This window comes from Apteryx mantelli, chromosome 2, assembly GCF_036417845.1.
Source record: "Apteryx mantelli isolate bAptMan1 chromosome 2, bAptMan1.hap1, whole genome shotgun sequence".
Taxonomy (NCBI): domain Eukaryota; kingdom Metazoa; phylum Chordata; class Aves; order Apterygiformes; family Apterygidae; genus Apteryx; species Apteryx mantelli.
Window position 1 is genome coordinate 29,369,319 of NC_089979.1, and position 23,230 is coordinate 29,392,548.

At 40.2% G+C, this 23,230-nt stretch overlaps 1 protein-coding gene across 7 annotated transcripts in view; it reads left to right on the forward strand.

Moving 5' to 3' along the window:
- OXR1 (oxidation resistance 1) overlaps positions 1–23,230 on the forward strand; it is a 279,502-nt gene that overhangs the window by 178,931 nt on the left and 77,341 nt on the right. Inside the window, exon 1 of one of the 7 annotated variants that reach the window (XM_067290413.1) lies at positions 15,762–15,915. The exons of the other annotated variants lie outside the window; for them this stretch is intronic. Within the exon in view, the coding sequence (XP_067146514.1) occupies positions 15,762–15,915 (154 nt within the window). Of the gene's footprint in view, positions 1–15,761; positions 15,916–23,230 lie in introns of those variants that run through there. 7 annotated transcript variants of the gene reach the window in all.

A 23,230-nucleotide genomic window follows, 5' to 3' on the forward strand; every position in this document is an offset into this window, starting at 1 on the left:
CACCATTAAGTCTTCTGATATCTTTTGATGGTTGGCAGTGTTTAAGAAAAGCAGCCTTTAAAGATTTTATTTGATACAAAGCTAATATACACTTTTATAAGTGTTTCCTCAGTGTGGCTTCAGGCACTTCATGCATATCTACATCATCAGCTGTATAAAACTATTAGTAGTAGTTCAGACAGTGATTACATGGCAAAAGAGACTACTCTCATCAACGCCGATATCAAAGGCAAGGGAGAAAAAAGTGGAGCTTTTAGCATTGTAGCTGTAAAAAACATCTGTACTTTGCTCACAACAGGTAACAGTGTTCTGAGTACATTGGCAGAGTCCAGCAGTTTATTATGATTCATGTTTTATAGTAAAGTTGTTTTAATTGACAGTTATATTTTGAAAGGAATAATTTGTTCTTTTGGGATTGTTTGTACACTTTTTTCAATATTTTGTTTATTGCTTATGTAAAGAATAGCACTAATTTTCCCAGGCAGACAGTCCACAATTTTTTATTGTCATATGTATTGCCATATGTATTGTCATTATGTGTTCTCATGTGTCATACACATTGGCACTTTATTTTTCTGCTGACTTCTTGCTGTGATAGTAGTTGACCAGTTATTAGAGAAATCAAGTGTTCTTTCTCCAGCACTGCAAGAGCTCAGTCTCAACTTGTCTAATAGTGTCTTTTCATTGAGTGTACTACATTTTCATTAGACACCCTCCCATACTGAATATTTGAAAACTTAATTTAGAGAAATACAGTGGTATTAGCTAAAGTGAATTTTAAGTGAATTAATTATTTAAGTGAAACCACAAAAGAGGAAAACAAAAGACTTCTGAGGAATGGAAATGACTAAGGTACAACAGAATCAATTGCATGCTACTTTGCAACAAAGTGGCTCACACATTCATTCAACTGCTAACTGAGAAAGGAGACTTTATTGCACTTATGAGTAATTCTTTGCTGAGGTTCCCTTCTTTTTTCCCCCTCTGAAAATGTTATCACTATCTGTAAAGGAGAGTAAAGATAAAGAGAAGTATCTCAAGAAAGTTTGGGTGTGGTTATGTGTCTATCAGTATGAAGGAAAGGAGGAAGAGAATCATCTGAAAAAGGTTTGCACATCATCCTTATCATCTACTTGCACTTAGTCTTAGACTGCCATTTGGATTTTCTTCTTGCAGCCTGAGTTCTTCTGAAAAACAAAGACCTTACAAACAAAGCACTTTCAAACAGTGGAGATCAATCTGAGGATTCTGGTATTATAGAAATCCACCTGTCTGCACTATATATGTAAACAGCTATAAAACATTTTTATGGAATGCCCTTTGGCTCCCAGCAGGACTGACTGGCCGGCATGGTTACAATTTCATTGCAGCAGAACATCTGCAGGATTCTGCTTGACGGTGATGCCAAAAAAATGTGCTATAAGAGCAGTTCATTTAAAGAGGAGTATATATGACAGAGAAATGTGGGTGGGACTAACAGCTGCTTACATGAACATTTTCATTAAGAAAAGGAAAAAAAATCTGAATTTGGAGGGAGGAAAGATAAGATTGCTTTGTAATAAAACAAAAAAAAATAACAGGTCTCTTTCTTTTATAATACTTATAATTTTTTTTAGCCTCAAATGCTTTGGTAAAATGCAAGAGCCATGACAAACCACAAAATTGAGCAAGATTTTCCTATCTGCAAGATGTCACAGCAAAATGCCCTTTAAAGGTCTAATTACCTCTTTCAAAAGACTTGTGTGATTGTGCAAGCACACAATTTCTTTTTCTGACTAATTCTTTTTCTTTAGGGAAATAATACTGATACTTGAGGAAGTATCTTGCCATCCAAACAAATGGGAAAGCATTTAAACAGTCAAAAACACCATTGTGGATATCGAACATGTACTACATTGTGTTTGCCAGCAAAGAACATTGGCTAGGCTAACCATCCTGTCACCCTCCTTCTTTGACTGAGACACTATTGTCCTGAGTCAGACTGATTTACAAAATTGAATCTTGTTACTAGACTACTTTGGTCATATTGTGTTCAGGGTAGCACGTAGCTATGGTGAGTGCAGATCATTACATTGGTCCTGAAGTCCCTATTATTATAATCACTAGATGCTTCCTCTCCTCTGCTGCTTCATTCAGTAAAAATTTTTTCCATGCATCTGCCAAACCATGCATCCAGCGCCCTGAAGCATCTGGAAGCTTGTTCTGCAGGCTTATGTGCACTCCATGCAGGAGGGGTGGAGAATTGCGAGTCCTTGAGGCACCCAGGCTGAATAACTTTGGAAAGTGTTATTAACTTGTGCTTCCTGATGTCACTGCTATTACAAGCAATATAAACTAACTCTGTTGAGGAATAGCAATTTTAAACATACTGTCTGCAAGTTCTAGTTGACCCCGACATATGTGTCTGTTTGAGTAAAATGTGCATGCGGAAATAAAAAGCACACTTTGTAAAATGAGACTTTTTGCTACCTTGCTTTCTACCTGCTGGTTTTGAAATATATAGACAAAATATAGTCTTCACAGAAATTAAGCAAAGGCCAATAGCATGCAGTGTAAAAAATTACTATATGTCTCATTTGAAAAGAAATCCTGTTTTTCTGTGACTTATAAAACAAAATACATCAGCTATTAAAAGAGTAACAGCTTGAAAAAAAGAATTTAATGCCAGGAAAGATGTTGAGTTTGACATCCTTACACAGAGAATGCTGGATACAAATTACATAGTAAAAATCCTAGAAACTTTGTGTTACTGAGCCAAAAAGAATTTACAACAGAAGGATTCCTTAAATTAAGAACTACTCATTAAATGTAAATTGAAACTGTGTGTCATATGAAAACAAGTAGTGCATGTACATTAAATAAGATTATAGATATATTTATTAGGGCTTCTGATAGTTGAGATTTATAAAAATAAAGAGTAAATGCAATCCCATAAAAAATACAAAGCCAAACAGTCAAGTAAGGAACTATATATAAAATAGAATAATCATGTAGACTACGTTCTTAATTCAGAGGACATGGGAGGTATGCAGGAAGGAGAAAAAAACTTTGAAACTTTTAGTTCAGTAAATATCTGACATAAAACATGGGCAGCAAAGCTGCATTAACTGGCAGAATAAGAATGTAAAATATTTGAAAATGAGTGGACATTATGCATCTGCTAAATTGCACCTGCTTCTTGTGGTCCATATCACCTTGCAAGCAAGGACACTTCATCAGAAAGGATTTCAGCATGAAGAAGCCAAGATGAGTTCAGTTTGCAGGAATCTGTCTAGGTTATGAACTCTTTGGGCCACAGATTTGGTTTTTTATGTCTACTCTAAAGAGCTGAGCCCAATCTCAATGCCAAACAATCAGATTTATCTCCTTCCTATCACTTTTCTTGGAAGTGTGGAAAACAGAAGTCAGAATAATGATGATATTCATCAAAATACCTTATTCACTCTGACAATTCAACATCTGATTGCTGTGGTCTCCTGTAGGATCTGGAGGGGCCAGTTCTCTGCTATTGCTCCAGCTGCACTGCACTGTGGAGATATCACAAAGTCACTCTAAAAACTCGCCAGCACTTTCCACCATAGTCCAACTGTCCCATCAGGGGCAAGTGTGCCAAGAGATAACATATAGTAGCAGTAGGAGAGGTAAGGTAAATGTAGCCTCCCCCCAGCTAATATAGCTGGTAACTGAACAAAACCTAGATTGGCTCAGATGGAAGGTACCCAAGTGTTGGTAGCTTAAGTTGCAAGTGATCGTAGCTGTTTGGCATGAAGCCCTCAGATGTCTCTCAATTTGGGCACTAAACAAATAATTACAAAAGAAGGTACTCATGGCCATGCCAGTAGTCTGTGCCTGACCAGGGAAAAAGAAGTAATACCTTGTAATGCTTTGTGCTTGTGCCTCAACCATAAGACCCTCCTTTCCCTCTGACCATTCTTTAAAAATATTTTAGCTCAAGCATGTACATTTTGCAACTGGAATGCTCTGGCTTATTGAAGGACTGACTCTGACACAGTCATAAGACTTGGGCAAGCAAATTGTGGGTACTGCTGTTGTCTTTTGATGAAGTATCATATTCACTTTTTAAGTCAGATATGAAAAATTAGACCACTATCATTACATTTGGTAGCACACTGTTTCTAAGTTCATTTTTAAAAAAGATGAAATATTCATACTGGGTTACAGGCTTTTCTCAGTAACGCTCTCTTCATTAGGCCACTTAACCTCCCAATTGTAGAGGTCTTGGTTCCTGACAATAACTTTGCATGATAGTAAATGTTATTTTGGAGTATGAAAAAAATGAAAAACCTCTCTCTTCCTAAAAGCCTGGAATTCTAAAGATTGACTTTAATTTTTCAAAATCAAAGAATGACCTATCTTATGCATGCACATGGAGGAGCAGTGGTGTGAAACTCCCATGTCAATGATTTGTGTAAGGGAGTGTGAAGCAGCACCTGCAGAGCCGGGGCGCGGGCAGCCGCCCCTTCCTGCCGCCCGGCCTGTGCAGCGCTGCAGCTGCACGCCACGGAGGGGCAGCTGCTATGCGAAATGCAAAGCTGAGGCATTTGCTGCCCTTTCCTAGTCTCTGGTTTAGAGCCACTACAGTGTACCTAGGGCACTGGGCAAAATATAGTTTTTGTTCTTCAGCTCTTTTTCTTTTCCATATTTGCTTTCCGTTGTAGAGCGCAACTTCTGAGCCCTTAATACTCAGAACTGTAACAGTTTCCTGACAGTGCATTTGGATTATTTTCCATATAGGCACCTGACTTTGCTACCCCATATACTTTACGTTTATGATTCTTCTTTAAATGAAGTTATCAACACCAGCAGTCAGTGACATCTACTGTTTTCTGGATAAGGCACCTGAAGTGGGGAAGTGAGGCCAGCTGAACTTCAGGAGATTAAAACAGGGAGAAAATGAAGACGAATAAATAGTTTCGCTTCTTTTGTGCTTCAGGATCTGTAGCAATTGAGGTTTCCTGTCTCTCCCTGAGCCCCGAGGCCTGCTCTTCTGAGCTTCCTCAGTCCTTACTGGTCACCCCCTCCACACCGCAAGTGCCCCAAGGAAGGAACTTTGGGAGGAATTTTCCTGGTCCCAGAGCAAGGGGCTGCAGTACTGTCATGGCAAATTCTGACAGCAGCACCAGGCTGTCTGGATGGGCTGAGATCAAGGCGATGCTTTTGCTCAGATCCAGCTCTGAATCCTGTTTCCACAGTGGCCAGTAGCAGATAACTGGGGGAGGAACACAGAACAGGACACGTCTGGAGCGATGCTTCCCTGGTATTTACTCCAAGCTTTGGGCAGTCTGTGGCTTAGGGACTTCCAAAAGCCAGAGTTTGTGTCTGTATTTTTGTGCTTAATGGCTTTTGATGGACTTTTCTAATTACATTTTGAACCATTCATAGTTTTGGCATACACAACATCCTGTGGCAATTAATTCTGTGATTTAATTATGTTGTATAACAAAATATTTCCTTTTCTTCAAATCTTCTGTTTAGTAATTTCATTAGGTGCTTCTACTTCTTTTATTATAAGAAACAGTGAATAGTTTTTCTCTACTCTACTTTCTGCTTATCTATATTGTATTTTTTCTCTACTCTCCTAGAGAAAAGCAGCTTGACACCTTTGTTGCTCCTCTCAGTACATTTTCTGTATGCACTGCATCTGTTTTGAGACAGGATGACCAATCTATATTCATGAGATTAAAGAGCCATGTAACTATACTTTCTAATTTTTTTTTAATAATTCATACAGTTATTTTGCCTTTCAGATGTCTGCTGACTGACCCTTTCATACATCTCTTTCCTGGATGTTAATGGCTTATTTAAAGCTCATCATTGTGTATTTGTATAAATACAGTTATGCACTCAGAGGAAAAGTCTTTACTCTGCATTTATCAGTAATGAATTTCACCTGCCATTTTACTGATGATCTGTATTATAAAATGATTTTTAACTCTTTTCAGTAGATTTGACTTTCCTGCATAATTTTGTATCATCAGCAAACTCCTTCACCTGCCTCTTGCCTCCTCTTTGCCTAATAATTTATCAATATATTGAAAAGCACAGATCACTGTGGGGCTACATTGATAATCTCCCTGTGTTGTGAAATCTGACCATTTATTCCTCTTGCTTATTCTATTTTGAATGTTATTAAACTATCAAAGAATTTTCCCTCTTATCCTATGAGAGCTTCATTTCTTTGGTGAGGGACTCTGTGAAAAGCTTTTTGAAAATCTGAGTTCACTATTATCAACTGATCATTCTTCTCCATTTACTTGTTGACTCCTTCAAGGAAAAACAATAGATTTACAAACCACAACTTAAAAAAATTGTTGATACTTTGCTATTATATTTATCCAAATGTCTTCTAATTCTATTATTACAATTTAATTTCTTCAAGAAGTTGAGTAATACCGAAGGCCCTTTACTACTGATGAGTCCAGCAAAGCTTTCTATGCAAAAGAGGAAAATCACTGGGGATCTAAAACAAGTCTAAAATTTAAAAGTTTTACTTAAACATTGCTTTCAAGCTCCTAACAAAGGTGATATTTGATTACAGCAATAGAGAATGTCAGCACTACGGAATTTCAAAATGAACAGCTGTAGTTTTAGTGCTTGAATAGGCAGATGACAAAGAACACAGTAACATATTTAACAATTTTTTTTTAGAACTCTTCATAATCAGACAATATTGTGGAGAGTTACTAATAAAAATTATGCAGTTCCATTCTGTGTAGAGTGAGAGTTACTTATATGGCCCTGGTTTTCTGCAGGGGGTACCACTATCTTTTCTCTGCACCAGTGCACTGTGCACCCATCACAACTGATCAGCTGGGCTAATCATTCAGGTTTCTGGAGCAAAACGGAGACAGTTGCACCATACTAGTTAGGGTATGTGCTGCTAGAAGGCACACCTCTTGTCATTAACCCTCAGCTGTCAGCCCTATCCAATACAGGACTTCAACATCAGATTACCAGGAATTTGTGAGTCAAATTCCATTAATGTTCAGATATCTGAATTTGTCATTTCATATTCAATAAGAAAACAGATCGAGGCTCAACAATATTCTTTTATCCCATCTATTCTCAGTATCACCTTTTCACTCACTGAGGCTCATAGGCCTTACTAAGGTTCCTGGCCAAACCAGTACACTATATATTTTTCCAACCCGGAACTAGTATAATTCATTAATGTTAAGAACTGTAGTTGGCAGAAATAAGTTCTTGACTTCTGCAAAACACAGCAGCCTGATTCCTTGTTAAGAAGCATGTCCTAGTGCACAACACTTGACTACTGTCAGCCAAATCACTTAGCAATTCTGAGTCTTGATTCTGAGACAGTGAAGTAAAAAAAAAACATTAATAACCTACCAAAACAGTTTTGTTTCTTTGGGAGCTTGTCCCCAGTAGGAGTGCCTCAGATGTAAGATGAGGAAGATGGAGAGATGTGCCATTTGGCATTCTGAATGAAGCCTGTAGAAAAGCCCATCCAAACAGATAGACAGAAATTAATTGAAGGCAAATAGGATCTGTAAAACTGTATGTTTAAAGTTTATATATGTTTAAAACCTACATAATGTTTAAATGGTACATACAACATTGCAGCTAAATGTCGCTGAATGCAACGGAGAGAACACATTGCAAATAATCTCTGGGGAAAATTGTGACAGTACTCAAAGACAAAATGTTAAAATAAGAAGGAGAGAAAAGAGTATTGCAAAGCTGCTAAACCCTAGGTGAAAACTAATGTGTATAAACTACAGTTTCTTAATTCAGAGGTAATACAGTAATGATTATTCATAACAGCCTTCAAATGACTTATCTAGCTAGAAACAATGTATTTCATTTTTTAGGTGAATTTGTAGTAATTATCCCCAAAAGGACAGAGTGAGTAACCAGCCATGGGTTTCCTACATGATAATATGGGAGCAACTGAATCAGGCATATGTTTGTGAAGTGGTGTCAGTGGGGGAGGGAAGGAAAGAGGAAGAGCAGATGTTCCCTAAGAAGGAAGCTCTATCAGGAATGAAAAAGCAGAATTTCCTCCTAGTGAGATCAACATACTCCTTTCTGGTTTTCACTCAAAAGAGAATTTCAGGAATGTCCTGCACAGATTCAGATGGCTCAGGAAAAGGTATGTACAGCAGGCTTTCACACACCGATTTTACTTAAGGAGAACAAAAAATACAGGTAGCATGAAGGAAACAGAATGTACTCTTTTTCAACTAAACCTTAATCCTAGAATGCACTGCCTAAGTAGGAGCAAGTAAAAGAGAAAACCAGTAATGCTTATTAGAATAAAATTGCAAACAGAAAAAAGACCTACAGAAGCAGCTGTTGCTGTTAGCATTATTCTGGCTCCTGATAAACTCTGATGGTATTTTTGGCCTATTTATCTCAAGAATATCAGTCTACTTAAGGCGGCATTACTATTTCAAACAGGCATTATGTAGCTGCTCATCAGCTGCCTTTAAGTTTACTTCTGCCAGGTGTCTCAGCAGAATCATTTTGTTCAGATCCAAGAAAAGGATCTTCGTATCTTAGATATGAAGAGCTGCAACTAAAACTCATAACTTATAACTAAAAGCTAAAATTGTTTCTGAATTGGAAACTGATTCGGTGCCAACTGAATGTAATGGGAGCATGTGACAAACAGCTGATTATGTCCTCAAACAGACAGAACCTTTTCATTCAATAAAAAGCTATTCAGCTATTATAAATGTGGTATTTTCCCCCCAAGGCAGACCATGGCCAGTGTGTGGATCCTACTATGAATGTGCTGGTCATGAGGTGGTGAGATTTTGATCACAAAACAGACATTTTTTGTTAATCATCTGAATCAATGCTTTGATTTGAAACCTCAGTTGTATTACAACTGCTTAGTCTTCAGAAGTGGTGTAATATGGAATTGAACTTTAACAGCAGTAAGTATTCTACCAGATGGATTTTAGATGTTACTATGAACCAACTGGGCAATGTAAAAAGGTCTACTGTAAACAGGAATCTGGTTCTATTGTTTCTGAGCAAGTCTCAGCAACCTCCTTACAGGGCTGACGTACAGGATGATAAATATTTAATGAATTTTAGCGAAAGAATAGTTATAGTTTTACTGCAAAAGGGGGAAAAAAGAATGAAGACAAGACTATGCTTAAGATTCAAATATCTGATGAATAATCAATTTTCTGATCTACTTTCATAAGTAAAATTTATTATTTGTATAATTTATGCTTTTGTGAAGACTGTGATTAGCTAGTAAATACTACAGAGTCATCAATAACATTGATGGTGTTTTCCACATTCAGTTTCAAAATGCATGATGAAAGAACAGAAAATGTCAGTACAAGGATGACAGGAAGACAAGGAGACATCTGCGTCTGTACTGAAAATTAACTTTGTTCAGCTAGTAACCTACCTAGTGAACATCTTTAAACTGCATGAGTGTCTCTGTATTCATGTACATGCAGGCATACCCCTCAAGGTCCAAATTAATTTTCGTAAAATTCTCTGAACAGAGCAGAATGTTCCCTTCATAATAATTCACTATTGACCAAATAAATACCAAGACCTGGAGGTCATTTCATGTTTATTTGATAAGGTAGTCTATCTATACAGTTGTGTAATTGCAGGTAAACCTAATGTTCTGCCATAAACATGGAGAAGTCCCAGCATGATATGTATTTGTTGCTGAAGACGTATTTGAAAAGTTCCTTGTGTATGTCCTTGATGTTCTAAGAAATGCCTGTATGATATGCTTTTGTAGAATGGACCATTCTGACAGCTAAGTATACATATTATTCTTTGGGAAAATAAGAAAAATACAGATTTAGTTTTAGAATATACATTTTTGTAATGCAAATTCTGTCACTGCTTTTTGCAAAATATTTCTAGCATAAATGAGAGTGGGATAGTGACAATGGAATATAATTTTTCAGAGAAGGTGCATAACTGAAGGCTACCAAAGCTGTTATTTACCTGAATCTTTGAAAACAAGGCCACATGCATCTAAAATTTGGAGCTTCCAAAAGTGTCAAAAACTGGGATGTGCCTTGAAATCTGATCAAATTATTTTGCAGGAAGATATTTAAGCCTATTTTAAGAAGTAAAAATCACTTCTATCGAGTTTTATATGCTTAATATAAATTCTCATAAATATGCTATGTATGCCAACACAGGATACTTGTGAATCAAGTCACCTTTTTGATTCTGTCTCAGGAATGTCTTATATTTTATTGTATGTTGTATTGTGTTTATATCTGTATCATCTAATTTTTATTATGGCATCAAGATTTTTTAAATCTGGGTAGAAGAGTAAATAATGCTTTCTCCTCAGAGGTTCCTATAAAAAGTGAAAAGGACTTGGGGTGTCCTAAGTATAAATAGTCTGACTTGGATTAGGTTAGATACCGACCTAACAAACAAAAATACAAAATTCGTGCAACTACAACCTATGTATCAGAATAGATAAAGCACAAACAGGTCAAAAGGTGTTGCAGTTGCATCTGACAGGAATAACTTGTCTGCTTGGAACTTACTAGATTTGATAAGACAAAACCTAAACACAGTGAATGTTATGGTAGGTAAATATTATGAAATTACACCTAGGGAGCAGTGCTTAGGACTGCCTACTTTGATACTTAAATGCATTTTAGGAGGAGACTGAGGTGCCCGGGTCCAAGAAAGTTATTCAAATATTTTCTTCAAGCTGGAGAAACATAATGTCTAGTTGCAGAACCTTTATTTTATACAGTTTCTACAAAAGGAAATGCAAGATTTATAGAGCAAGATTTGAAAATACAAATAAAGTAGGCAGGCATTTGATTCAGTTGTCTAATGAGAAAGTAACTGCCCCGAAAGAGAGGGAATAATGGGCTCCTGTCTCTTTCAGTGCTATTTCAGGAATAATCAGATGCAAAACATAAGAAGTACTTGAAGAATCCTGATCAGAACCCAGGACTGGCAGATTTCCATGTTTATTCTGTCTTGTCCCTTGAACGTTACATTTTCTGCTGAACAGCGATCAGCTTCAATGGTTGAGATGGAGACTGACCCCATCCCATTCTAATCTTATATATCTCAACCCACTGATGTCTGAGATTCCAGGTTTACCATTTCTGAGACTATTGTGTAGATGATAGCTTCCTTCTTGCTGAGTGTCTAAGAAGAAAATGTGGTATTGTAAAACCTGTATGGGCAGACACACCTAGTACACAGTTCTCTGTACAGACCTGTTTTAAATATACCCATTTGCTTAGTGTCATCTACTGGTTATCTCTTTTCAACTTCTCCCAAGTTTATGGGAACACTGAGTAGACTTTTGGAACTATTTGGACCTTCTGACTGACAAAAATAGGTTTGTCCAGCCATTTTTATTTCTAGAACTGTGTATTTCCACACATCATCGTTCAATGTATTGGGCTAATAGAAGAATATGCCTAGGAATGTGGGAGCTCTGCATGCCTCAGTTCTAGTTCCTCCTTGAGGGATTGCATATGCATTCTGCATTGGATTTCATTATTACTGAAACAGCATTGAAAACAGACTGCAGTCTATGATTTTCTCTGTCTTATGAATTTAGCTTTTTGACTAGAAAAAACAATTCCTGAATTATTTTTTCATTAACAAAAATAGATTTCATTAAAAATAAAGAGAGTGATTAGGCTTCTACGCATCTTCTAATTCAGATCCCTATTTTAGCCACTCAGTGCAGGTTTTGCAACCACTTAAATAGTAGAGTCTTGACCAGGTATGGTAATTTAGAGCACTTAATAAAGGCATAGAGCAGCTTCATAGCATCAAATGAGAGTGGGTGCCACCAAAAATGATTAAGGAAGTTTAAATGAGACATTTGGTTCAATCTGTCAAAATTACATGGTTGCATATAGGTTGCTTATATACAGAGGAACACTAATTCTGATTGCCAAATTATTAAAGTTAAGATTTTCACCTCTGAAAGCATGTGCAAACCTTGTTTCTCACAAGATAAAATAGGGGGTTTATGTCATTGCCTACTGTGCTTTTGTCTGCAGCTTGGTAGCACTGGAAATTTGGCAAGATGAACTGCAAGAGGCCCATATCCTGTACTGCAGGCATGTGAATTGGCCAAGCTCTAAGGAAGCTTGCACAGCATCTGCTGGCATTTTGCCTGGAATCAGTTGCTGCAATTAGCACTTATTTTCACAAGCAACAAATCTGTCCCCAAAGAAATTATAGGTCAGTACCACTTGCTGTTACATAGTTTGATGTTTTTTTCTCCTTTAAAATACTGCTATATATAATTCTATGTTCAGACCTTGGAAATATTTCTTTCCTCATTATGTCCTTTTCTATTTGACCAAAACTGATCTTTCTCTTCTCCCCACACAACCAGGCGTTTTAGGATGCAGCTCAAGCAGCTCTCTGCCTGCTCTCACTGTGAGTCTGATTTGGAAAACTGCAAAATAGGCTCTAGCTGTAAGACCAAGTTCTGCCTTTATTTACAGCAATAGGAGATTAGCATAATGTGTTATTAAGTATTGCATCATAAATGCAGACATATTCTGCAGTTACTGAAGGTGTTTTGGTGGATACTAATAAAGGTGAAGGTATCTCCGCTTACGCCATAGTTTCACTATCACTTTGAGCCGACGTAAACTGGCACGAAGACAAGGAGGCAGTTCTGCGACTTCCTCCTTCTCCTTCCTCTCTTCCAGCCACTTGTACTTACTCTTACACTGTTTTATCCCTTGTGCTTTCACAAGTGTACACACAACTGCACAATGAAACAGCTGACTAAGCTAAAAGATAGCTTTAATTGGATCAGTTTTATTGTAGAGTTCACTGACCAGCTAAATGAATGCTGGTGCTTGCACTGGTGACTGGGTAGCATGGCCCGGGTAACAGGCATAAGCTGGCAAGTGCGGGTAGGACCACCTCTTTCTTTTGGAGGGCCAGTTTTAAGTGATTGTAAAGTTACAGAGATACACTTTTTGCATTGATACTGCTGACCAGAAAATCACTCTAGGGCAAGATCCTTCTTGTACACTCAAAGATCAGATACAAACTTAACAGCCCCCCTTAGCAAAAAGTCTAATTCTTTAAGTTTCTGGATGTTGAGGCAGTACGATCAAGGAATTTTTTTTTCCATAAAGATGTTTAAGAACAATCTAAGTGTAAAAAATTAGCATAAATATTGTAGAATATATTTGTTTTGGTCTTATGCCAAAAGGGACATACACTGCTTATGTATGTAGTGTTTACATGTAGTGTAGTAGGTAGTGCTCTCACCCCAAAAGTGGGGAATGCTGCAAAACTTTTCAAACAGAAATGTGGCATATAATTTTAGGCTCTGGTATAGTAGATTTTAAAAACAACACAGGATTAAGCCTGGTCAGTTTTCAAATTGGAGATCTTTGGTGAAAATCTTGCTACCATAGCTGCGGCACAAATAAGTAGAAACAGCCTCCTAAAGCTCATAATAGTATGAGCTCACCAACTATTGGATGTTGGTGCTGAAATCAGTAAGATCCCTACTGAAGTAATATACCTCTGACTGTGTCCGCACACTGTAATATGGACTTCAGTTGTATTACCACAGTGACTGGATATTTTATCAGTGGTCAATGAGTGTTACACACGTGTCTTAAAAATAATATGAGTACTTTTTATGAGCACAGAAATCTAAATCTTGTTCTTTTGTTTAAAAGCCAGTTCACTCGAGGAATTTATTCTTAACTTTCTAAATAAAAATATTGCTACCTGGTGTTTCTTTTGAATACAGGCAATGATTTTCAATACTATGAAAATCACACTGCAGTAATAGGTAATCATTTTATACTTAAGTTAGACAATTTGTGAACAAAACAGATGAAAGTAGCTAAAAGGTAACAAATGAATACAAAGATGATTAGGGGACTGGAACATCTCTCTTATGAGGAAAGGCTGAGAAAGCTGGGCCTGTTTAGCCTGGAGAAGAAAAGACTTAGAGGGGATCTTATTAACATGTACAAGTATCTTAAGGGAGGGTGTCAAGAGGATGGGACCAGACTGTTTTCAGTGGTGGCCAGCGACAGGACACGAGGCAACGGGCACAAACTGAAACACAGACAATTCCATCTGAACATGAGGAAAAACTTTTTCACTGTGAGGGTGACAGAGCACTGGCACAGGTTGCCCAGAGAGGTTGTGGAGTCTCCTTCTCTGGAGATATTCAAAAGCCGCCTGGACGCGATCCTGTGCAATGTGCTCTAGGTGACCCTGCTTGAGCAGGGGGGTTGGACTAGATGATCTCCAGAGGTCCCTTCCAACCTCAGTGATTCTGTGAAATGAATAATTATCAAAATATTTACCTTGAATACTTTCTCAAAATGCTGGCTGAATCTGAACAGAATAGTGTAGCTTCTATCACTGCAGCATAATGATAATCACTGCATAATGATGGATTGGAAAAGAAAAAAATAAATCTATTTCAAAGCACCTAGGACATATGCACATATGCAATAAATATAGTAACAGAGATACTTATGTGGCCAGAATACTGGTTGACAAGCCAGCTCAAACTCTGGAAAGTGCTGAGTACTACAGTTACAAGTTTATTCCTGGTGCAAAGAGGTAAGTTTTGCCTAAAATTGTATCAATGGGGCAAAAGACCAGCAATAATTTCTTCATAGCAGAGAGTAAAATCACTGTAATGAAATGAAAACTAATTACAATGTTTAGGGCAAGACAGGTCTGGTAGGCTGAACAGTTTACATACTTGTGGTTCTTTGACCATGCAGTGACTCTGCAGTTCCCCATTTATTCATTTGCTCTGGAACAGCCAGCAGATTACACATCTATTTCTATTGGCAGGTTGAGGGGGAGGATTAATTCCGCTGAAAATTCCTTCTTATATTTCAGTGAAAAAGGTTTTATTTTAAATAAGTCTTGAGCATCATTCTCTCTTGAGCAGAAACTGATTTAAGTAGTAGAAGGGCTGATTTGAGTACACCGTTTACATCAAGTAAACCTCAGAAATCAGCACTCCAAAACGCTGATGTTAAACTGATTTAACTGAACAGCTGCTACAAGTGAATAGGGGCTGAGATAGCTTAGCACTTTGTTCCTTTGTTCGACATGTACACAATAAGTTTGGCTCAACGAGAGTATTTTTTATTAAACGCCTTCATTTGCAGCTAGTTGTAGCATATAATTGCACCTCACTCTGACTAGAATATAAGGATATTGACTTAGAGTCCTGCGTTCCTAAAATCTATGGCCCAGGCAGTAAATATAATGATCTGACTGTTCTGGCCTCAGTATCCGCAGAAAGCCGATCTCAGAGCAGCTCTTAATCACGAGTTTCAATGCCTGAGATACGGAAGACAAGGAGGCGGCCCCGGGGCCACGCTGACTAGAAGCACCTGCCCGGCGCCCGGCGGGGCGCTCTCCCCTCGCCCTCGCCCTCGCCCTCGCCTCCTCCCCGCGCGGCCCCGCGGCGGCACGAGGAGCCCCTGCAGGGCGCGGGCAGGGAGAGCAACACCGGGGAGAGCAGCCCGCGGGGGAGGGGCGGGGGGGGCGCCGCCGCCGGCGCCCGGCTCCCCACAGCACAGCACAGCGCCGCGCCGCGCCGGGCCCCGCTAGCGGCGCCCCGCGACGGCGGCGCGGCCCCTTTAAATGGGGGCGGGGCCGGGCCCCAAAGTTTGCACAAGTTGGCGAGCGGGCGCGGCGGCCCCAGCGCAGCTGTTAGCGCGGCCCGTCCGGCCCAGCGCGGCCGCTGGCGGTGGTGCCCCGCCGCCGCCATCGCCATGGACTACCTCACCGCCTTCACCGGCAAGGGCGGCCGCCTGCTGCGCGGCACCGCCAGCCGCCTCTGGGGGGCCGTGCCTGCCGGCCTCCGCCAGGTCCACTTCCAGGACACGCTGAGCCGCGGCGCCCCGGGCCCCGCCGAGCCGGCGCCAGGTAGCGGCGGGGGGGCTCGGCCGGCCCCCGGGCCGGGGCAGGGGCGCCGCGCGGTGCCCGGCTGCGGGCTGCCCCGCCAGGCCGCGGCGCCTCCAGGGCGGGGGGCGGCGGGGACAGGGCGCCTGCCCCGGCCGCGGCGCCCGCCGTACTCGGAGCTTCGCCAGGCGGCGCGGGCGGCCGCCGGGGCAGCGGCGCCGGTGCTGCCGGGCCGCGGCCCGCGCACGTGGCGACACCGCGCCCGGCCCGGCCGCGCCGCCGGCACCGCGCTGGGCGGCGGCGGGGAGGGGGGCGGCCCCGGGCGGCCGGTCCAGGGGAAACATTCACCTTCCCTGCGCGTGTCTCGACGGTTTCAGTCGCAACACTTCAAATACTGTGTTGTTTTTTTTTTTCCTTCCCCAGTACCTCCCCTGCCTGCGGCGGAGGAGAGTGGCCGGAAGACAAATCCCCGGTTTGAGGTCCCCTTGCGCGCAGGTGCCCAGCAGGGCGGTCCCCGCTCTCGCTTGCTCCTGGCGGCCCGCGACGGCGTTTTGGGAGTGGGTTGGGTGACGCTAAGGGCGGGAGCCAAACGGGTCAGTCGGGAGACGGTGACTTTCGTCCTCTCCGGGAGTAAGAGGGCTGCTTCTGTCAGCCCTCTTCTTGATAATGCCGCTAGGCTCCTAGTTGAAGTATCATAACTTACTAATTTGAGGTGAGCATGTAGATTGGCAAGAAACACTGTGCTAAGCTAGGGGAGTGGACAGTAAGCGAGCCCCCGATTTCCCTGTCCGCCGCGGCGGATGTGCCTGGAAGTGCGGTGGAGGTGGGAAGACCAGGCAACAAGGACTCTAGGGGAGCAAGGCTATGGACTAGAAAGGAAAATACTCCGTGACTAGGCAAAGCTTCGAAAGAAAAAGACACAAAGTTAAGCTTATGAAAATGCTTTCTAAAAATCTGAAGAGTAATATAGGATGAATCATATATCTGTTCTTTTTCTATCTCAGGAAGCTTGTACTGAGTGGATGATAGTATACTTTGACTGTAGTCAAGTCTCTGTTCAAAGGTAGTATTAAAGAAGTTAAGATCCTTCATTCCTTCAGTTTAATTTTGAATGAGTAAAATAAGTTTTGTTTGTTTTTTATCAAGAAGAACAAGATCTGCTATTTTACTGTAGCAGAGAAGGGAAATGCCTGTGCAGTCTATCAGATGTAGATGATATTTCCTTATGTGTTTTGGAGCACACATTTTTATAAGGAGATGATACATAAGCCACCAAATATATTTATAGTACCACTTGTTGCTTTAGTCCTTTCTTCTCTCTAAACACACACAAGATGAGAAGGACACAGTAACCTGTTTCAGCAGTGAGGTGAAGTGCCTTGAATAAGGCCTCTACAAACTGTTAAAGGTTTTTTGGCAAAGATTACTAACAGTCTCTTATAGAAGTAAAATGTCAGTGAAGCGTTTTCAGGTATCTCCTGGTTTGTAGTCATGTACAAGGCCAGGTGTTCAGCTGTCAGTCTAAGGCATTTCCTGTTGTGTGTGATGTCTTGGAGAAGGGAAGTTCTTAACAGTTTTTTTTTTTCTTCTGCTCTGAGAAGCTTAGCTTTTGTTTTATTTTTATATATATTTCTCCAGGATATGAGCAGGAGATGCATTTCCTGAGATACTTTTATAATTTAAAGTTATTGTTAACAACAGGTGACTGCCATTGCGGAATGCAAGATGCATATTCAAAATCTGATGTGCGTTTTTGACATAGTCCAACCAAGGCAAAGTATACTACCCAAGACAGCTGATCTTTGTAATGTTGTCTTCTTCACAGGGGTTCAGTCAGTTGTGGGCAGAAACGAGTTCTTTCTGAAGGCAGAGTTCTTCTTGTGGCATGCATTTCGCTAGCTTTGCCTGCCTGCCTGCACCCTCGTAATAGGTTCTGTGGAAGCTGTAATAATGATTGCAATACTTGAGTTGAAATCCAACCTCTATTTTAATTAGAGATGAGTCCCAAGATACAAACTTAATCCTTAATGGTAGATTCTAACTACTCCGAATGTTCAATCTCTGCAGGGTTCTGGATCCAAGCCTAGCTATTACTCTAGCTTTTTTCTACTTATGACTGTTTCAGGTGGATCCTTTCAGAGTTTAGTTTCCTTGCACGGTTCAGTTATGACTTTGTATTACTTCTTGAAGTATGAGAAGCTTACTTTAAGGTATTTATGGAAGAGCTGTTCTTTTATGTGAAATGTGAAGATCCTAATTTCTGAAACAAACCAAACTTTTTTATTCTTAACTATCTCTTAATTTTTTTGATTTCACCTCCGTAGTAAAGTATCTGTTTTGTTCATGTAATATTTAGCACATTTTACATGTTGTTTTTTGTTGTTTGGCTTTTGAACAACTGAACAGCTGTTTTGCACTGTAAGATGTTTAACTTCAGAAAGGCAAATCTGGTAAAATGCTACACCTTAAATTGTTGTTCTGAGACAATATGCTTCAGGTATATGCTGAACAGTTTATTGTATTTCTTAGTAGGGAGGAAGGAGGCATTGGGAGACTGAATAGTGCCATAGAAGGCAGTAAACCTGTTAAACCAGTTTACATTGTTTGTGTCAGCAGCCATGTTAGTGAAATAACTTACAAAGTTATTTTGTCTTCTAACAAGCTTGGTGGAGGACAAAAATACAAGAAGAACCAGAAATTCTGGAAGAAGCATCCAGCTTTACTACAGGAAGCATCTGGCTTTACCACAGCTGCTACCAACAACAGAGTGGTTTCTTGTTTTGTCTGGAGTTTTTTTGCACTGTAGGCTTGGGAATCTTGTTCCTAAAGATAGTCTGCTTATATCTGTTGGAAAGAATTAGTATTCAAGGCCTGGATTTGCCTAGAAACTTTAGCTAAAACAGAATGTAGCTTTCTTCTTTACTGCTGTATATATATTATAGGTGTTTATATGTTGACGCTGCAGGCATTTTTATTTTCTTCAAGATACAACTCAAGGCTTTATGGAATGTGTGATTAAGGATTATCTTCACTGCAGGATTAGCTTGAACATTGGCTTTGAGTCTTACCCATACAAACCTCTTACTTAAATGAGGCAATAGTGTGTCTCATAGCCTATGTAGCATGCAGTTTGCTTTACCTACTGTGTTAGGGGGAGTGTGGCCAGCAGAGTGAGGGACAGTACTAAGCTTCTCTGCTGTGTCACTGGTGAGGCTGTATGTGGAGTAGTGTCCTGTTCTGGACACCTCAATTCAAGAAGGTTGTTGAGAAACTACAGGGGTCAAGCAGAGGGCTGCCTGTATGTTTAGGGGCCTGGGGCACATGGCCTGTAAGGAGAGGCTGAGGGAGCTGGGCTTTATTCTTGCAAAGAGGAGGGAGACCTAGGGGACTTCGGGACAACCTAATAATTACTTACACCTACTTAAAGAGAAGTTACAAAGGTGATGAAGACCAACTCCTTTTACCATCTGTCACTACTAAGAAAAGAGGCAGCAGCCACATTTTTTGGCTTAGAAGGTTCAAACTGGACAATAGCCTCCCCACTGGGAGGGCAGTAATCATTGCAATGAGTTACAAAGAACTGAATCTCTAATTGGAGGTTGTAATGACTTGCAGTGTCTCAACTAAGCCACAGCTGACCTGATCTGATACTGACATTAGTCCTGCTTCAAAATGGAGGTTGGAGTAGATGTCCTCCAGAGGCTTTCTCCAACAAACATTTTGATTCTGTAAGATGTACTTCCACACCTGAGGAGATGCACAGAGGAGTTCTACACCCTGTAGGTTACCTCTTACATAGGAGAGCTAGATGTTCTAGAGAGCCTGGCTTTGACAATGTATTGTACATGCATGAGAACATAAATTCTGATATTTGTAGTTGGGGGTAGTGATATCTTTCTCTGTATTTACAGCAGGATGTTAGGCTAACATCTCATTCCCAACCCTGTCTGTACTTTTCCTTCAGCCCAATGATTCTTACATCCTAAACGTTTTCACCTTACTTCTGTCTGCAGTTACTTGGTGGAGGGAGAAAATACACTGCACAAGCAGTCTTGACTTCCTGCAGTGTGTCTATGTACAGAAATTAAAGAAACTGATTTATTCAGAACTTCTTGTTCAAAGCATCATTTTAATGAGTCTGTCAGAGAAATTGTTCTGGTTGCCTTTTGTTAAAAGACTTTAGTTTTGTTTTTCTTCCCCAGGCTCAACTTGATTGTTTAGTCCTCAACTGTGTGGCTCATGGATTTTATTTACAGGGTTTTTTCTTGTTTCAGCTCTTGACTTTGTATCAGTGATACACAGTAAGCAAGCCACATGTCCTGTCAGTCCTCTGTAATCTCAATGAATGATATCAGCAGTGCAGTAGATGGATCAATATGCAGGGCCAAGTTATAGTAAGTTGGCAAGTGCTGCTGTAAAAGTTAGTATCTTCCTTCTCTATCTCAGAATAAAGCAGAAATAGCAATGCAATAGATTATTTTCTCTCTCCATCCCTATTACATAAACTTCACTTTTTGAGAAATAATTAACAGGTCAATCATGAAGCATGATAGAGGCTTCAAACTGGGAAGACACAATTCTACAAGTCGTCTTGTACACGTTGTTCTAGATGAAGCACATGTAAAATGTACCAGCACCCCTTTCAAAGACGCTAATGCTTCTCTATCACTTCTGAAAATATTTCAGTTGATACCGGCAGAAGAAGAAAATGTGATCTTGGAATGTATCAGGCTGGTGACTCAGTCATCTTGTGATCTGTTAATATATGCACAGTCTCTTCTGACTTAGGAGCTTCTAGCAGAAATTCTTTACTAGTCCTGTACTGTCACTACAACATTAAGTGATCTTTTGCTTCGCATTATGCTTCTCTTCTCCAGGCCTTAGGGCTACGGAATTCCTCGTGTGCCATTCTGCTCTGCTTTTGTTATTGATTGCACTTCCAAGTTTGTTTGCTGACATTCATGTGGTGGGTTTTGCTGGCTTCTTGCTCTTATTCTGTCGTAACACCATTATTAAATTGTTATAAAGACTAGTCGATTGGGAACTCATTAGTATAGCCCTCTACTCTGATAGCTTCCATTCAGTCTCCCCTTTAGCTAGTTTTTGGCATAGTTAACAATTCTTGGTCCAGTTGCTGCTGTTGGATACTCTTCCCTGTTATGCTGTGTCTAATGCTTTACTGAAGTTCAGTTTATTTCAGTCTTTTGCTAGATTAATTGAAAATCTAGGTGCAATTTATCCCAGTTATCTAGTATCTTTTGATAATATTGCACTTTTTATTTTAATGTGTTATGTTGTATTTTCATTTTTATGGTGAATTCCAAACTTTTGTTTTAAAAAAAAATACTAAAACAGTTTTGAAGACTATGTACTATTGAGGCATGCTCACAGCGGCCTGGATCACTTTCTTGTTATACATATGGATGCTATACTTTCTGTTCATTGGTAAGATGGTTATACACCCAGCTGTATATGTGTGGATCTCCGTCTGGTTTGATTTAGCTTGGTAAGGTAAGAGAAGAGGAGCTCTTGTACTGCACAAATGTGCTCTATGTGCTCTATCACTAGGATAAACTGATAGATTTTATACTGTTGGAAAAAATTGGGCACCATTAGTTTCAGTATGATAAGGCAATCGGTAAAATCAGACCTAAGTTCTAAGGATAACTCAGTCCTGCTGCCTGTTCATCAAACTGCATATGTGGTATTGTGTACACTTGAAGTTGTACAACTAAATGGGCCTAAATATCTGAAAGAGAAGAACAATAATTACATTATTGAAAATGTTAACTGCCTTTACCCTCTCTGTAGAGATCTCATGACTTTGACATATGTGTTTGCAATAATATATATGTTGGGTCTTTATAAAGCTTCTAGAGTAGGTGGAGATTAGAGCTAGTTAGACCCCCTGGGTACAATAGGGCTCTGGATTGAACTGCATGCATATACAAGCATACTTTGTTTTATTGTGCTTAGCTTTATTGCGCTTGCAGATACTGCATTTTTTACAAATTGAAGGTTTGTGGCAACCCTGCGTTGAGCAAGTCCATCAGCACCATTTTTCCAACAGCATGTGCTCACTTTGTGTCTCTGTCACATTTTAGTAATTCTCGCAATATTTCAAACTTTTTCATTTTTATTATATCTGCTATGGTGATCTGTGATCGGTGATCTTTGTTACTATTGTAATTGTTTTGGGATGCCATGAACTGTGCCCACATAAGATGGTGAACTTAATCAAGAAATGTTGTGTGTGTTGTGACTGCTCCACCAACCAGCCATTCCCCCATCTCTCTCCCTCTCCTCGAGCCTCCCTATTCCCTGAGACACAACGATATTAAAATTAGGGTGATTAACAACCCTACAATGGCCTCTAAGTGTTCAAGGGAAAGGAAGAATCGCACGTCTCTCACTTGAAATCAAAAGCTAGAAATGATGAAGCTCAGTGAGGAAGGCATGTTGAAAGCAGAGATCGGCTGAAAGGTGGACCTCTTGCGCCAAACAGCCAAGTTGTGAAGGCAAAGGAAAAGGTCTTGAAGGAAATTCAAAGTGCTACTCCAGTGAACACATGAATGACAAGAAAGCGAAACAGCCTTCTTGATGATGAGGAGGAAGTTTTAGTGGTCTGGATAGAAGATCAAACCAGCTATACCATTCCCGTAAGCCAAAGCCTAATCCAGAGCAAGGCCCTGACTCTCTTCAATTCTGTGAAGGCTGAGAGAGGTGAGGAAGCTGCAGAAGAAACCTTTGAAGCTAGCAGAGGCTGGTTCATAAGGCTTAAGGAAAGAAGCTGTCTGCATTAACATAAGGTGAAGCAGCAAGTGCTGATGCAGAAGCTGCAGCAAGTTATCCAGAAGATCTAGCTAAGAGAACTGATGAAGGTGGCTACACTAAACAACAGATTTTCAATGTAGATGAAACAGCCTTCTATTGGAAGAAGATGCCATCTAGGACTTTCATAGCTAGAGAGGAGAAGTCAATGCCTGGCTTCAAAGGACAGGCTGACTCTCTTGTTGGGAGCTAATGCAGCTGGTGACTTTAAGTTGAAGCCAATGCTCATTTACCATGCCGAAAATCCTAGGGCCCTTAAGAATTATGCTAAATTTACTCTGCCTGTGCTCTGTAAATGCAACAACAAAGTGTGGATGACAGCACATCTGTTTGCAACATGGTTTACTGAATATTTTAAGTCCACTGTTGAGACTTACTGCTCAGAAAAAAAGATTCCTTTCAAAATATTATTGCTCATTGACAATGCACCTAGTCACCCAAGAGCTCTGATGGAGATGTACAACAAGATTCATGTTTTCACACCTGCTAACACAACATCCATTCTGCA